Source organism: Spermophilus citellus (genome assembly GCF_964194105.1).
Source record: "Spermophilus citellus genome assembly, chromosome: 6".
Lineage (NCBI taxonomy): Eukaryota > Metazoa > Chordata > Mammalia > Rodentia > Sciuridae > Spermophilus > Spermophilus citellus.
Genome location: NC_138187.1, coordinates 158,065,704 through 158,083,905, shown reverse-complemented (window position 1 = coordinate 158,083,905; position 18,202 = coordinate 158,065,704). Strand labels below are relative to the sequence as shown.

Sequence of the window (18,202 nt, the reverse complement as noted above, 5' to 3'; positions counted from 1 at the left end):
TAAAATGTGCACAAATACCTTATTTTACTTTAAATTCCCAGGAAAGTTTTTCATTATAAAACAAGTTAATGTTTTTAAAAAGAATCAAGACAACATTGTAGATTTGGACTCTGAGCTCTAATTATTGTTCCCTGATTCCCAGAGGAACCATCAGACTACTAGAACACTAGTTTGTGTAAATCCTATTTAGAAAGAGGCCCCTGACTCAATGGAAGATGCACATTTGCAGGGTTTTCTTGTTGCCCTTCAAAGCTGCACCCAATAAAGAACACATTTCCTTTAGTAAATCAGGACAAGTACTTTGTTTTAGATATAACCACAAGTCAACAATTCCTGTGTTGATTCACCGAATATTCCTTTTATCGAAATTAAAACATGGGAGGAGGAGATACAAACATCCTATATATCAGCTAGTAGTCTCTCTCTCTTCTAAAGCTCTGCTTCTAAATGACTCTCAGACTTCCAAAAATATTTTTTCATAAATAGGAATCCTATTGGACATCATAACTGAAGGAGGAAAAAGCCATTTGGGGTAAATGTAATACAGGTGTGGAAGAGAAACACACATTTTTTTTTAATAATCCCTTAAGAAAATTCAAACCAACAATTTACTACCTATTAGAAGTCCTTAAGGAGAGATTTATAATCCAAGAGTAGTGAGAAGTTCAGAATAGAAGCATCTGCAGCTAACATTCAGATGTTAGAACTGTGTTTCTTAAAAAAAAAAAAAAAAAGTTACTTTAAAATGTGAGATTTTTACGCTGAATTTTTCAGTGAGAAAAACACATTCAAAACGGTATCAGCAGTGACACGTAACAGAGTGCATTCTCTGTAAGTGTGTGAGATTTGGAAAAAGAAGGAAAGCTTTTACTCTGTTCATGTTCAAAATTTTGTCCTTGAACCCCCGGAATTTTTCTTTTTGTTATATACAACATAAGAAGTTATTATTGATAATTATATGTTAAAATTAATGTCGGCTATAGTTTCAATACTGACACTTTGGGCACTTTCCACAGTGAGTTCAAAGGACTTCCAGGCCAAGGAGGGTTAAGAAAACACACACACACACACATACACATACACGCTCTAGCTGCCCAGTTAGTAGCCATTATAAGATCTCATTTTGATCATATTTCTTATGCTGTCAAATTGCATCCTAATTTTAGTTTGTAGACTTCTTAAAACATTAATTTTAGGCAGAAGTGAAAGAATAGAGGAGAAGAGTGTCTCCCCTTTTTATCTCTATTGCTCACGACCATAAGGATTGCTTCCTGAAGAGACATTGCAACTTTTAAAAGAAGTTAAAGACCCAAACACGGAGGTTGCCATGTATACTTCTGATAACCCTCAAAATTCAAAAATTAACTTTCATCTCAAAATAATCTCTAAATATACTCCCTAATTTATATTATATATATTTTATTGCTGTGTAAACTTGAAGTAAAGCCTTTATGAATTTATGGAGCACATTTGTGTTGATGTCTATGGTTTGCCGGGTAGTTTGCTTAATTCATTTTACTGAGAGAAGTGCAGATGATACTTACATTACATCTTTTCCCTCTGGTATTTCTTCCTACCTTCTTGAAAGGAAATAAAAGTAATAGAAGATAGGGCTTGTTTAGGGTTAGGGATGTAGTTTAGGTGTAGAGTGCTTGCTTAGTACACACAGGCCCTGGGTTCAATTCCCTGTACTAAAGAAAGAAGGAAAGGGAAGGGGAAGGGGAAGGGGAAGGGAAGAGGAAAGGGAAGGGAAGGGAAGGGAAGGGGACTTGTTTAAATGCCTTTAATTTTGAAGGTAATCTTTTATATAATTCAAATAAACGAATAGTGTCATCTTTAAAGATGCAGTTGGTAAACATATCTCAGATTATTTGAAATGATTTGTTCAAAAGTTTGAGGAGCAAAAAGTGGATGTTCATAGAGCCACTGATTTTCACAGGTGATCCTTTATCAGTTCTTATTTAAAACATTGAATTCTTTATTTTACAAGGAAGAAAATATGCCTTTGCTTATTCAAATATCCCTAATTCTTGTCTGTATTCTCTTCTGGCTAACATTACTTAACAAATAATGTCAGGAGAGTAGTTGTGCTTTCATTATTTTGTTCTTCCTTATTATCCCGAAGACATTATAGAAGAACTAAGAATTTCCCAGTTGAAGAACTGTCTTTCCAGTTTACATCAGCTTTAGCCTGACAGGATTCTAAACCAGGGGCTGGCGTTGTGGCTCAGCAGTAGTGCGCGCGCCTAGCAGGCGCGAGGCCCTGGGTTCGATCCTCAGCACCACATAAAAACAAATAAAGGTATTTGTCTAACTACAACTAAAAAATAAAATTTAGAAAAAAATTTTTAAAAAAAGAGATAATCCAGGAGCCAGTTTGTACAACCTCTTTTTGGTACTTGGTTTGATTCTTGAAGTCTTAGACTGCCTTTTAGGGATACCTTTTTAGAGCTTGGGCATTGTAATCACAAAATTCATCTGTTAAACCTCTTTTTGTTGTCAGAAGATTAGTGTCAGACAATTATAAATGTAATTATAACCATTAAGTTATCATCTCCATAGCCAGATTATTAATAATTCGTATTTGTGAGAACTGGTAGCCTGTTTTATTTTCATAGAAAGCACTGCTACTTATACTTTAGACTGCTATTATATTAATCCTAGACATTTGTGAACCATATACTTAATAAATAACATTCAGTATGATTCTAATTTTATTAAATATGAATACAATGTGTGTAGAAGCATTAGGCAAAAAAAGGACATGTAAAAAAAGTTAATTGAGTTTTTTCTAGGTGGTGAGACCTTACATTAAACTTTTTAAAAAATGTTTTCCTTTTAGGGGGGGCCATCAATATGTAGTCAGGAAAGAAAATGTATGACTCTTCCACATAGATACACACACATGAATTATAATTTTTTTAAAAAAGAAAATACTCTTGTTTTCTCTGATATGTGGATGCTGATCCATAGTGGGGGTTGGGGAGAGCATAGGAAGAATGGAGGAACTGAGGATAGGGCAAAGGGGAGGGAGGGGAAGGGAGGGGGCATAGGAGAAGGAAAGATGGTGGAATGAGATGGACATCATTACCCTAGGTACATGTATGAAGACATGAATGGTGTGACTCTACTTTGTGTACAACCAGAGACGTGAAAAATTGTGCTCTATATGTATACTATGAATTTAAATGCATTCTGCTGTCATGTATAACAAATTAGAATAAATAAATTTCTTTTCTTTCTTTCTTTTTAGTTGTAGATGGACAGCATGCCTTTATTTGTTTAGCTTTTTATGCAGTGCTAAGGATAGAACCCAGTGCCTCACATATGATAGGCAAGTGCTCTGCCACTGAGCTACAGCCCCAGCCCATAAATAAATATTTTTTTAAAAGAAAATATTTTTAAAAGGGAGGGAGGGTATTTGAGACCCTAGGTTCATTTTCCAGAACTCCAAAAAAAAAGAAAGAATATACTCAAACTACTACTTTCTAATAAGTCCTTAGTGAAACACCCAAATATTTGCAGAGTAAGGAGAGTCTATCCTTCAATCGTAGAAGGAAAAACCTCTTAGATACAGTTGTCAGAAAAATGGAGAGTTATCCCTGTAAGCTTATAATCCACTTATGACATTGCAAAGGCATTTGAGGTAATACTTCGTGATTATGGAAGTCTCCTAAAGGTAGGAAATTGGAGGAGCCAGCCATTCAGTCTAAGAGTTGGACTCTTCTAGAACCCCGTATTGTTTTGCTTACTGGCAACCTTTCTTCATTCACAGTGAAATCAGCTGTCTTGCACTCCACCAGAAGAGTATATGAGTTTTTACAACTTAGCCACCTTCTTTACATTAGTGATAACAGAGCACTGTTTTTCACCAGTAAAATATCAGTATTCGAGCAACACAGATAACTTAGTGAATATCATCCCTCATATTTGTTTGGTGTTCACAAAATATGCTCATATACCTTAACTTATGTCATTCTCAAATACTTGATATTAAAGACATTCCCATTTTTAAAATGGGAAAACTTGAGTAATACCACGAGTTAGCTGGAGTTGGTATTAGAATGAATTCATTCCAATATTTGCAATCTTGTGTACCTTTATGGGGCAAGCATTTTCCAGAGACTGAGGTAGAGAATTGAGTAAGATGAAGTCTCCTCAGTTGTGTACCTGAGCCTCCCTTCTTCATGGCTGGGCTTAACTGCGTTGGGCAAGCTGTATGATCCAGAGCTTCACCAACACTAACAGTGTCTTCTGCTGTCCTGAGATTCAGCCTGAGGTGGGCTGAGCAGCACCTCATGCAGCATCTATGCGAACATGACTATCTGTATCTGACTAGAGAGAGGTCTAGTCAGATACAGATAGTATCTTCTTTCATCCCAGGCTTCTGCTTTTGTATGAGCTCAAAGGCCTTGGAAGTAGACCTTGGACAGTATTAGAAAATTAGGTAACCAAACCACTGCCCCCATCACACACACCATTTGGGGCATGTGTTTCCAGGAAACTAGAGGTTAGTTGCACTGAAAGTACAAGTGCCCTCAGAGACCTTTGGGTAGTCAGGAAAGGGCTCATCCTTTTCTTTCCTATAAGCTCAATAAGCAGCCCATCTTGAATTTTCCAAACCAATTCTAGAGAACTATCACCAGGACTGGTGTTATATGTGAAAAGGGAAGACTGGGATATGACTGTGACCAGTGTAACTGGTAGCTGATGCTTCCCAGTAATCCAGCAGCTCCTGTTTCAGTTAGAGGGACTCTTTCCAGTAACTGCCTTTTCCAACTAGATTAAGGTGAGTTGAGTCCATGATAAACATTCTCTCCAGCACAACTTGCCGTCAAATAGGAGTCTTTATGAGGAAGGAAATAAATCTTAGATGTACTGAAGTTTTTTATTTTTTTCACTGTCACTGTTAGCCCAGCTGTTTTTTGTTTGTTTGTTTGTTTTGATACCGGGGATTGAACTCCGGGGCACTTAGTCACCGGCCACTTCCCCAGCCCTATTTTGTATTTTATTTAGAAACAGGGTCTCACTGAGTTGATTAGCTCCGTTGCTGAGGCTGGGTTTGAACTCGAGATTCTCCTGACTCAGCCTTCTGAGCTGCTGGGATTAGAGATGTGCACCACTCCACCTGGCCCTGCTCTATTTTTTGACTACTAATTTGCTGATATAAAGGTGGGCTAACCAAGACTATGTGAAACTGCCCAAGACTATGTGCATGCCAGGTGAGCGCGTTACTGCTTGAGCCACATCCCAAGATGTTAGTTGGTTTTTTCTTTTATGTGTTTCTTTAAGGGCCAGAGGAGAAAGGAAGGAAAACTGGTGTATATGTACATAGTAAAAGAGAGATGAAGGTATCCTTCCTTCATTCATTCTGTAACAGATTTTAATTGAGTACCTCCTCTATTTGGGGCCTTGTTCTTGTTGCTGTGGACATAACAGTGAACACGACAGGAAATGGGGGAGGAGAAAGACTTCCTTAGGGGAGAGAGAAGGGGAATAGCTATAAAATTGCAAAGTGACTTGATAAGGTGGGGGAAGAATTTAAGTCCTCAGATTTGGTTCCTCATTTGAACCAAAAGCTGGATGACAAAAAGTTGCTTTTTTTGTAAAGATCTGGGAGAAAAGTATGCCAGGCAGAAGAACCAGCCAATGACCTTCAGTGATGAAGAAACTTGATGTGTGCACAGAAACTGGAAAGAAAGCCTGGGCCTTGGTCTTGAGGACAAGGAGGGAGCAGTGGTTCCAGACATACTGGAGGGAGGGCTGGGACCGCAGGTCGGGAGGCCTGTGTGCCCTGGGAAGGAGTTGGACTGGGTTCTGAGCACACTGGGAACCTTTGCCTCCAAAGAATTTTTTTTGGCAATAAGGACAGTAGATTGAGGGGAGCAAGAGCAGAAAGAAGGATGTCACTGAAGTGGCTCAAGCTACGAGATGCCAGTGACTTGGACCTAGTGGTGATGACAAGAAGTTAAGCCCTGTTGTGAACAGAAATTACACGTACTATACACTGTTTTGATACAGTCTTTAATTTGAAAGGCTGTATCCTTATATTTGAAGTTAAATAAAGTTAGCAGTTTTAAAAAAACATTTAGTTGTGGTTGGACACAATACCTTTATTTTATTTATTTATTTATTTTTGTGGTGCTGAGGATTGAACCCAGGGCCCTGCACATATGCTAGGTGAGCGCTCTGCTGCTGAGCCACAGCCCAGCCCAAATAAAGTTAGCATTTTTTTGAGAGAGAGATAATTTTTTAATATTTATTTTTTAGTTTTCAGTGGACACAACATCTTTATTTTTATGTGGTTCTGAGGATCGAACCCAGTGCCCCGTGTATGCCAGGCAAGCACGTTACCGCTTGAGCCACATCCCCAGCCCCCAAAGTTAGCATTTTTAACTAGCATATAATTCTGTGATTTCTTTTAATTACTGATGCTTTTGACAATTAAATACTGACTCTAACTCATCTAATTTCTTTTTGGTTTACTTCTGGGTAACTATTCCTCCTAAATCTATAATATGTATCAGGGTGTTCACAAAAGGTTGTTGATAAGAACACTTATTACTTATTGCAAAAGCATTACTGCAGAAAATACAACAAATATTTAAAAGAAAAACCTGTGATCCCACCAGCCAGATATACATTTTGTTTGTTTCCTTTCAGTCTTTTTTAATGCATCAATATATATATTTCTAACTGGTTATTTTTTTTTTAAATTAATTTTGCAAGCAGTAGTTTTTATAAAAAGTCAATAGTTGGCTTAATTTACTTCTTCTGCTGCTGCTGTCATTAGTTGAAGCCATCTTCCCATTAGGCATTTCTTATGTAACTAATGGGCTTCGGTGGCATGGTCTGTGTCTTCAGTCATGTTTGTAGTCCTGTCCTTAAGATGCTCATCAAGGTAAAGTCATAGATTAGTACAAGAGTTCTTTTTCCTTTTTTGTTTTGTTCTCAGAGCTGTAACTTAATAAACTTTGCCAGGATCTTCAGGTAGTCTAAATCAAATATTAATTCATTAGTTAACTCTCAGATTGCTTCTACAAGTTACAGTGATTTCATTAGCTTATAGCAATATCCTCTAAATATTGGGAAAAGCTTCTAGAACTTTTGGAACCTTTTCGACCTTAGCTAAAAAAAAATATATTCAGGAAAATAGAAATTCCTTTTGTAATATATATGTCCCAAATGCAGTCTAAAATGTAATGGTAATTCTTGGTGATTTTTTTTCAGACCTCAAAGGAAGATCTTCTACAGGCTGATTTTGAAGGTGCTTTAAAGTTCTTCAGAGTTCAGCTTCCAAAGAGATACAGAGCAGAGGAAAATGCGAGAAGACTGATGGAGCAGGCTTGCAATATTAAAGTAAGATGTGAAGTTTTATATGATAAAGGTATACTTTGAATGCAAAATAACATAACAAATGATGTAAATATCATCTTCTCTATACTGCAGGGTTTTGACTATTTTTAAGGTTGTGTGTGAGCTAATTTTTCAAGACTTTTTATCCAGCCAGTATATATGTGGTTGCTGTACCTTCTAATGGTACTTAAAGTGAAAGTTGTCTGGTTCAGTTTGTAACAATAGGAAGACAAACATTTATCTTATAGGTGGGGCTCCAGAGAGTGCTGCTGTGATAGTGGTTTCCATGGCAGCAGACTTCATATTTTGCTTTTGCCATCTGTTTTAAGATTATTTAGGACAAAGCAAGAAAAGCCTGTTTTAGACGATGCTTTCAGTTCTCTGAGGAACTTAGAAAGTTTAAATCTTGATCTGCCCATTTCTATCCGGCGCCTGCCAAATGCCTACACATACATTGGTCCTGTAGTATGTCTGATAAAACTAAACAAATCTTCTAAGTAGTTCAAAATTGAAAATTCTATCTACAAAGTTGTGATATTAGGGCTGGGGATAGAGCTCAGTTGGCAGAGTGCTTGCCACACCTGCACAAGGTCTTGGGTTCAATCCCCAGCACAAAAGAAAAGGGGAAAGGGGAAAGGCGAAAGGAAGTTGTGATATAAAGTGAGAATGCACACTTTTAAAAGATTTGGAGCCAGTTTACCAACATTGATTCTTATACCTCTGAAATATACTAAGGGACCTTCTTACCCAAAATAAATTTGTTTGCATTCTCACTTTAATATCACAACTTTGTAGATAGAGTTTTCAATTTTGAACTCCTTAGAAGATTTGTTTAGTTTTAACAGACATATGGCAGGGACCAATGTATGTGTAGGCATTTGGCAGGCGCCGGATAGAAATGGGCAGATCAAGATTTAAACTTTCTAAGTTCCTCAGAGAACTGAAAGCATCGTCTAAAACAGGCTTTTCTTGCTTTGTCCTATATAATCTTAAACAAATGGGCAGACATGTCTTATAGAACTTACATTCTTGCTTGAAAAAAATGGACACCAAATAATTAACATAATAAATGAATTTAATACTTTTGAAGGTGATAAATAGTTGTAAAAAGGGGAAAGATCAGGGTCGGATTGGTGGAGTGGGGAAGGTTGTGGCTGTTCTTGGTTAGTCAGTATTGTCCTCACTGAGAGAATGAATGAGACAGGAGATAGGGGTTACTGGTAGAGCTGCCCTGGGGAAGAATATTCTAGGCAGACACAGCTGCCAGTACAAAGACCCTGAGGCTGGCTCAGGCCTAGTGGGTTTGAGAAATAGGAAGAAGGTCAGTGTATCTGTAGTAAAATAGATGAAATCAGAGAAGTAGAATAGGAAGTCAGTGTGCTCACCAGGAGACAGAAATTGTGATTATTATAAGGACTTAGACTTTATTTTGAAATGGGGAGCCCTCGAAGAGTTTGAATGGAAGAATGATAGGCTCTGTCTGAGGTTCTCAGAGGAGCACAATGCATATTTTGTTAAGAACAGGCAGAAAAAGTAGGGAGATCAGACAGGGGGTTTTGCAGTAATCCCATTGATAGATGATGACAGATTGAATCAGAGTGACCACCCTGGAGATAGAGATAGAATGGAGATGAAGATGGTTGGCAACAGGGTGTATCTTGAAAGAAACCAACAAGATTTTATGGTGTGTTAAATGTGGATATGATAATAAAAGAACAATCAAGGCAATGCCATAGATTTTTAACTGAGCAACTAAACATAAGAGTTGCCATCAATTTATTAAACTCATCACGGAAACTGTAGTTACATGAGCTTAATAAATAATTGAGAGAGACTTCTCTTAATTACCATAACCACTATAACACTTTCATGGTGTAATGCCTTTGTTTTGAGTTTTAACCTATTTTAAAGTACATTGTAAATGTTAAAACACACACACACACACACAGTTAAATGCTTTGAAAGTTAACAACTGAGCAGGGAAAAAATGTTATTTTGTCTTTTCTAATGAAACCTATATTCAAAAAGATCATTTTCCAAGTGTATCAAAAAAGACCTCTGAAGACACAAACTCCTTAAAGCCTTCAAGTGTGATGATTGATTTGGCTGGGCCACATATCTAAGCCTAAACCACATCTGTGTGTAGATTTTGGAAGTGTATTCCAGTGGCCATGATTTCTTTGATTGAATTTTGTAGGAGGTAAGTTTGAAAGTGAGCTTCAGCCACTGATTGCTTCAGAGATGCCAGGAGAAGTACTGTGAATTGGGGTGATGCTGTAGAAATCTATTGAAGTAAAACATAATTTCTAAGAATAAAAGAGTGAGAACTAAGATGTACAGTAAGGTGAAAAGTTAAGTGTTTTCTAGGAAATCAAATACTGTTGGCAAATGATTAAGAACAAAAACTCAGGCAACCAATCCAAAAATATGAAATGTATAAGGAAAGATTTTTTTCTCAATATAATTTATGAAATTTCTCAGAGAAGGTAGCTAATAGTTGACAATCCAGAAATATGAGATCTAAGAGATACAGAAACACAAAACATTAGAAAATAAGTCAAAATATGAACCCAGTAGACCATTGCAGGAAGGGAAGTATCTTGCAACCAGCATGATTTATTTGGACATCACAGGTATATATGAGTATTTTCAAATGGTTTGAATAAGATTTTAATAATTAAAAATCTTAAATAATTTAATAATTGTACAATGTATGAATAATGTTTTGTTGGGTTTGGGTTTTGTTTTTGTTTTTCTATATTATCTAAGGTGAGTGTCTATTTCTTAGCTATTTCTATTTCTTAACATCCCGTAGGTACCATTTTAATTCACAACATGATTGTAGAGTGGATGATTGTGAGGCTGATGTGACATGAAACTGTAGAAAGACACGTATTCAGGGATTGGAACATTGGCCACCCCACTAAGTTTCAAACAGTTTTTTAAACCAAGACCTACATTTTGAAACTGCTTTTGCATTCCAGACCTGAGCCATAGATAGGTGCACATATATACTCATACATCCCTGGAGAGATTTACCCCTACATTGTTTGAGGCACTCTGATGCGTTGTGTTTTACTGTATTGTGTTGTATTTTATTTCAAATTTCTCTCCTCATCCCAAGAAAGTCCCCAAACCAAAAAGCTAATCACAACCCACTGAACTGAATTTATAGTAGCTTATTGTTTTTTTTAAACTAATATGTATCCTATATTCCACTGTTCCTACCACCTCCCCTCTCCCTATTCTGATCTACTGCAACTAATGAATCTGTGAACAGTGAGGGGTTCCAATGAATGGGGAAGGATGAGAGTCATCTCACCATCATCATAGTGGTGTGCAGTTGGAAAGTTTAGGAGATGGCAGACTTTCAGGTAGAGGCTAAGTGTTAGATAAAGCATTCTTGGACCGAGTTCTAGACCAGCCTGGGGCAACTTAGCAAGACCCTGTCTTAAAATAAAAAGTAAAAAGGGTGGGGATATAGCTCAGTGGTAGAGCACCCTTGGGTTTAGTTCCCAGTACCAAAGGGGGGGGCATTGAAATAAACAAAGATGGCAGAGGCTTTGAGTAGGGGGAATGAGGAGGGCCCTAGTGGCAAAATGCTACACCTAACCTGGAATCTTCCAAAATTGTCTTCCTCCTCCATTCCAGAAAGGTAGCTGCCAATGACACACTGTTGCTATGGTAACTACTAGCCTCAGAAAATTCTAAGTCGTGCTCCAGCTCAGTTACCTGTACACAGTGCTGAACAATTTCCCACTCTCCCAGAGTGGATGAGTACAGTTCCATCTTACCCTTCACAGTTGATGGTTTTAATGGGATAGTGCTGAATCCCTTTTCAACACTTTCCTTTTTTTCCCTTCAAGACCTCCTCCCATACTTGTAACCATGAATTTGAATTTTTTGAAAATAACTTTCACTCTAGAGAAAAACTACGAAGAACTTTGACATTTAAAGCAGTTTGCTTCTCCTTTCTTCATGCTGCTTGCTGCTTATCACTGGCCATTGTTTGGTCTGTGAACAAGGACGCTGTCTCCCAAATGGATGCTTTATTTGAATTAGCAGTGAAGCCACACAGAAGCTGTTGTTGACTCCACGCATCTAAAACGTGAACCCTCATGTGCATCACTGAAAAAGTTTATTTTGATGAAAATGCACTTAGTGTTCCTTTCCCAAAAATACCTCTGTACATTGATAGCCACACTTCAGGTATTTAGATGTCATTAAGTCTAACTTCTTAATCTGCTGCTGGAGAAATGTTAATTGTGCTATAGGATTCAGTGATGTGATCATTAAGAAACTGATGATGAAGTAGTTTCTATATCAACACCTTTTCCCTTTTTCCCTTAGAGGCTTCTGTTAGTGTTCACGATCCTCAGAGTATATTAGATTTAAGAATTGTTTTTTCTCGCTGAGCAAGGAACACATTAGTGTTGGATGTGCTCTGAAACAGCTGACCACAGGTGGAGAAGATTGGCTGCAGCTCCAGGTTCCCAGAACCTGGCACCCTCCACGTTTAGGAAACAGCTTTTATACTGTACTGTTCCTAGCCAGCTGGAATGCACTCATCACCTTTCTTTGCTTCTTCTATTTTTTCTCTACCCTTATGCCTACTTCTTTCTGCCAGTCATTTTCTGCAAGTCCATTGAAAAGAAAACGATATAGACATTTTTAAATTAACTTGATGGGTGAACTGTGTATTGTATCATAAACTGTTCTACATATGAGTCATTAAATTTTCCTTCCCTAAAGAAAAATAAGATAAATGGATGAAAAAAATGATTTTTATATGGGTTTATCTTTTATTAGAAAGTGGTAAATAGTAAAATAACATAACATAGGAATAAAGCTTTATGCCCTTATCTACATTCCAAAATTGGTGCTACATACTTTCCACACTTAATTCACACAAAAAGGAACACCAGAGTTGCTACCCCACTTAGTATTTTCTCTTTCTTCAAAAATTTTAGTGTATTTTTTTTCCCTGCACCTAATTCACCCCTAGTAGTCTTATAAGACTTAGTAAGATTCATGGTTATGCTTTTAAATGGGAATTTTCACATTTTATACACTTTATGAAGTATTTTGACAATTATCTTTTATCCAGGTGGTATGATTTATATTTATCAGTCAGTGTTGAAGAATTAAGTTAGAGCTTCAGGGTTGGGAACAGCAGTAATAAATGATTTCCCCACAACTGTTTACAGTGAGATCCACATTCCTTTGAGTTTATTTATTTATTCATATTAAGATTATATTTTAAGTATGCTTCATTGTTCATGTTTAAGCATCTGATTTAGACAAGAAATAATGTTCCTCTGTGCTCTTGTTGCTGCCTCCTGGAATGATTTACTATTGTTCTTTCAGGCAGAAATAAAAATCAATGTCAATGTCTTAGGTTTAGAACAGCTTAGGCTGGGCCATTGGACCTCCTGAGTATTTAGAAAGAATGCTCTTCACTGCAAGAGGAGGTGACATCCTGATAAGTCTGTCATAAGTTGGAAACATCATCAAGCCAACATGGACTTGATTGCCTGGCCTGTGGGACATCAGGGCACAGCAGTGCCATACACTGCAGTGTCATTGCTTACCTATTGATTTCGTGGTGACTGGGGGTGGCACTGTGACAGTATAACACATGCCAGTAACCAGGAAAAGGTCAAAATTAAAAATTAAAAATTTGAAGTATGGCTTTTGCTAATGGTTATTGATTTGGTGCCCTGGTAAAATTGAAAAATCCTTGAAGTTTAACCATCCTAAGTCAGGGATTGTCTCTATTCCAAACACTTAACCACAACTATTTCAGATACCAGTGCCTCTGCTCTGAGATATGAAGGACAGTTGCATTATATTTACTTAGTAGTTGTTGCTATTCTCACTCCTCCAACTCTTGGATCCATTTAGCATTTAGTAAGCAAAGAACTAAACCTAATACTCTGGAGAAGCTACTTATTCTACTAGTGTGCCCTTTTCTCTCCTTTTCCTTCCCTGCTCTCCCCCAACCCCATGAAAAATTTTTGTTTAAGAATGGTGGAAAAAACTTTTAAGTGAGCATAGCAACCAGAAAAAGATAGTGGAAATTTTAAGTTGTATTTACATATATCCAAATGTTGTTTGTTAAGCTTTCTGAGATTCCACGGAAGTGCGTACACTGAGGGAAGAATCGTATTCCTCTCTGTCATCCATGGCTGCTGTTAACAGGCTGGCTTTTCTCCTGGCAGATTCTCTAGCTGGGGACTTTCTGTTACTCCCATCTTTGGACAGGGTGTCACTTCTTTCATCCCAAATGTCTGCCTTTTCTCTTTCCTCTGTCATAGATATTTCCTGCCCAAATCATCATATATAATCCACAGAGTCTCTTTCAAATAATTGTTTTTGATATTATAACTTAAAGGAATCTTGGAATACAGACCACATGAAGAAGCGGTGTAGTGGAAGCTCGGGAAGCTTCTGCTACCCACTGGGCACAAGCACCACACGTTAATCAGTGTGGTCTAGCCTGTGTTTTATTCCACGGCCCCTTTCCGAGGGTGGCTGCACTCTACAGGCTCTTACTACTTTTATTCCGAGAGCCAAAGCTGACATTCTCAGAGCTCCTTCCTCAAGAGGCAGTGCTTTCTGTTCCTCATCAGCCCCCAGCTTCGAGGCTGTCAGTTGCCAAAGCTGCCATAACAAGGCACCACACAGCTGGGAGGCTTAAACAATGGAGGCTTTTGCCTGACTGTTCTGGACACTAATGTCTGAGAGTCAGGTTTTGGCAGAGTTGACTTCTCTGAGGCCCCTCAGCTTTCAGATGGCTTCCTTGTTGTGTCCTCATGTGGTAGTCCCTGTGCCCATGAGGTCTGTGTCCTAAACTCTTTTCATAAGCGCACAGGTCAAGTCATGGCCCAACCTGATGACTCTATTTCAATTTACTTATCTCTTTAAAGGCCGTGTCTTCAAATAGTTATATTCTGAAGTACTGGGGAGTTAGAGCTTCAACAGGTTTATTTGGAAGGGGATTCAGCTGACCCATACCCTTGTTCTTCTCATGGTCGACCAGACACAATTTTTTTCTCAGTCTCCCAGAAAATGGTCTCATCTTCTGAACATAAATCTTGCGTGGCAGCTCTGAGCTGTAGCTCCAACATCTGATAACACATGGCAGTTTCCTATTTTTGTCAGCATACCCAAGTTCTCTCTTTTTTCCTAAACACTCAGATTATCTAAAATATCTTTTTTTTTTTCCCCACAACCACCTTGCACTTCCATCAACCCACTTAGCTGGCAAGGAATTTCCTCTGGCATGTATGTCAGCTGATTAAAGTTCTGTTTTACCTTACATACCCTGTGCTGGTGGTCTTGTTACCTTTAAGAGCTCTGCCTTTATGTTGTCTTATACATTACATTAAACCATAACCTCCCTTGTCCCCTTCTTTTACTAGAGACGGTGAATTGTGTGCGTGTAAGTCATAGCGTGACTATCATGTTCAGGGGTAGAAGATAGTCTATATTGTATTATAATAGAATGAGTATTTTAAGCAACATCATTTGAATACTATGTAAGACACAGGGTCATAGTTTGTTTTCTGAAATCACTTGAATAAAACTTCTGTGTTTCTGTATGTGTGTGTGATGTTAGAGATGGAACCCAGGGCCTTGTACACACTAAACAAGCACTCTGCCTCTGAGTTTCACCTCAGCCCTGAATAACTTTTTCCTAAAATATTTTAACAAATTCTAGGGTGGCCATTGATTAAGAAGTCAAATGGCAGACATCGCCCTCCCCTCTCAAAAGAAAAATTTTGTAGATTGTCTGACACAGAAGGCTCTTGTTGGACCCTTCAGAATTCAAGTTCAGGCCCTGACTTGCTGGGCCGACTGCTTTCCCTTCTGTCCTCTCTAGTGTCTCCTCTGCTCCCGACTTGTGTTGTCTACAGGAAACCCCCTCATTGTAGCTCTCCTCAGCACAGAGAAGGCTGCAGTGCCTTCGTGTACAGTATGCCCCATGCCCCTCAGCTGGACACATACCCATTACTTCATGCCAAGATGCCATGCCCCTGTCACATCCTATCGCTCCCTCCTGGAATATTTGCCCTCTGCAGAGTTCCTGGAGAAGGTGGAGGCATGCTGGTCTGGGTTTGAATTCTGGCTGCAGTTCTTACTGAAGGGGATCCCAAGAAAGTCACAGAATCTCCACAAGTGTGAGCTCCTCCCCATGAAACAAGGTAATGCAGCTGCCCAGGGATGTCGTAAGAAGTGATTAAGTTAGGCACATCTGTGAAGCATGGCGGAATGATTTATCAAGTCCTTCTGAAGCCGCGTGGTCAAGCAGACTCTTATTTACACTTTAAAAGCCAGGCCAGAATAATAACAGCCTCTTTATTCTGACTCTGCAGTTCCTCCAGCAGACTACCACTGTGGGATGGTTTGTTTCCTAGTAGTTTTCAGAAGCCGTGCTGTTGGAATTCAAGTCTGGGATGCTCTACTTGTTAGCTCTGGCAAGTTTCTATGCTCAGTGTATCTCAGTTATCTCTCTGTAAAAAGAATATGGTACTTGTAAGATGGGATTGCTGTGAGGATAACAGAAGTGAGAAACTTTGTATCATGCACTGCATAAGTGCAAGTGTTTTCCTATTATTATAGTTATCTTGAGTCATTTCCCCTGTCTGTATGCCCCTCATGGGTACACTCTACCTTGCCCCCCACAGTTGCCTTGTGCCTGATCCAACACCTAGCATATGGATGGATCAAAGAAGTCCATCTACTACTTGTTTATATTATTCCGTTAACAAATGCTGTTCATAAGACATGAAGAATATTGGGTTTTAAATTTTTCTTGAAAATATTTCTGGAAAAAAACCAGAAAAAAAAATCCTCCTACGTTGCACTGAATGGTATGCCAGGTTTCTTTCTATAGAAAGGTAAAATAAAAGATGAAATTGGTTTGAATTCTACCTTTTTTTTTTTTTGATACTTGAGATTGATCCCAGGGTGCTATACCACTGAGCCACATCTTCAGCCCTTTTTATTTTGAGACAGGGGTTTCCTCAATTACTGGGGTCTTACTAAGTTGTTGAGGCTGGCCTCAAATTTATGATCCTCTTGCCTCTGCCTTGTGAGTCTCTGGGATTACAGAATGTGTCACCGTGCCCAGCTGAATTCTACTTCTAAGAATGGTGTATAAACTGGCATGGTGGCACATACCTGTAATCTCAATGACTTGGGAGACTGAAGCAGAAGCATCACAAGTTTGAGGCCAGCCTGGACGACCTAGCAAGAACCTATCTGAAAAAAAAAAAAAAAAAGATCTTATCATATTATGCAGCTAAATATAAATTTGTGAATATGTGTAGCTAAAATATAAATTTGTGAATTTTCCACTTTAACAGACCCATAAGAGTCTGTTAAGCCCATGAGAGGTCAGCTGTCTCACTTTGTGTTCTAGCTAACCAGATGCCCTCTCTTATCTTTACATATTTTATTTTTTGAATCATTATTCAGTGATTTTTGAATACTTAAATTTTTTCTTCAAGTTTCATTTGCATAAACTTCTTAGTTTCTAAAGTAAAAATAATTATGTCATAAGAATTGACATCAAGACTTATATGCCAATGAAAACTACAGAACACTATAGAAAGAAGATGGAAAGATTTCCATGGTCTTGGATAGGCAGAATTAATATTGTCAAAATGGCCCTACTACCAAAAGTGCTATACAGATTTAATGCAATTCCTATTAAAATGCAAATGACATTCTTCATATAAATAGAAAAACACTCATGAAATTCATTTAGAAAAATAAGAGGCCCAGAATACACAAAGCAATCCTTAGCGAGAAAAGTGAAGCAGTAGGCATCAAAATACCAGACCTTAAATTATACTTCAGAGCTATAGTAACAAAAAATGGCAGGTTTTGGCACCAAAACAGTCATGAAGACCAAAGGAACAGAATAAAAGACACAAAGACAAACCCATACTAGACAAAGGTGACAAAAACATAGCCTCATCAACAAATAGTGCTGGGAAAACTCAAAATCTGTATGTAGCAAAAAGAAATTAAACCCCTATCTCTCATCCTGCCCAAAAACTCAACTCAAAGTAGATCAAAGACTTGGGCATTAGAACAGAGACCCTGGGTCTAATAGAAGAAAAAGTAGGCCAAAATCTTCACCATGCCAGCCCAGGATCTGACTTCCTTCACGAGAAGTAAAATCAGGAATCAAACTCAAAAGCTTCTTCTCAGCAAAGGAAACAATCAGCAATACGAAGAAAGAGCCTACAGAACGGGAGAAAGTCTTCACAACAAGCACCTCATAGCATTAATCTCCAGGATATATAAAGAACTCAGAATACTTAACACCAGAAAAACAAATAACCCAATCAATAAATGGGCAAAGGAATTAAACAGGCACTTCACAGAAGAACTGTGAACAGTCAACAAATATGAAAAGAATGTTCAGCAATTAGAGAAATGTGGATTAAAACTACACTGAGATTTCACCTCACTCCAGTCAGAACAGCATTTATCAAGAATGGGGCTAGGGATATAGCTCAGATGGGAGAGTGCTTGCCTTGCATGCACAAGTCCCTAGGTTCAATCCCCAGTACCAAATAAATAAAAGAATACAAGTAACAATAAAAGTTGGTGAGGATGTGGGGCAAAAAGCTACACTCATACATTGCTGGTGGCATTGCAAATTGGTGCAGCCACTCTGGAAAGCAGTATGGAGATTCCTCAGAAAACTTGGAATGGAACTACCAATTGACCCAGCTATTTCACTCCTCGGTATATACCCAAAAAACTTAAAATCAGCATCCTATAGTGACACAGCCACATCAATGTAGCAGCTCAATTCACAATAGCT

The 18,202-nt window shown here is 38.2% G+C and overlaps 1 protein-coding gene across 7 annotated transcripts in view; it reads left to right on the top strand.

The window, feature by feature from the left end:
• The window catches only part of RABGAP1L (RAB GTPase activating protein 1 like), a 647,569-nt gene that overhangs the window by 507,002 nt on the left and 122,365 nt on the right, over positions 1–18,202 (top strand). For all 7 annotated transcript variants that reach the window (XR_014022598.1, XM_081298896.1, XM_081298894.1 and 4 more), the window contains one exon: positions 7,231–7,359. Coding sequence is in view for 6 of the 7 variants with exons in the window: in XM_081298896.1 (XP_081155022.1) it covers positions 7,231–7,359 (129 nt within the window). In the remaining variant the exon portion in view is untranslated. The remainder of the gene's footprint in view (positions 1–7,230; positions 7,360–18,202) is intronic.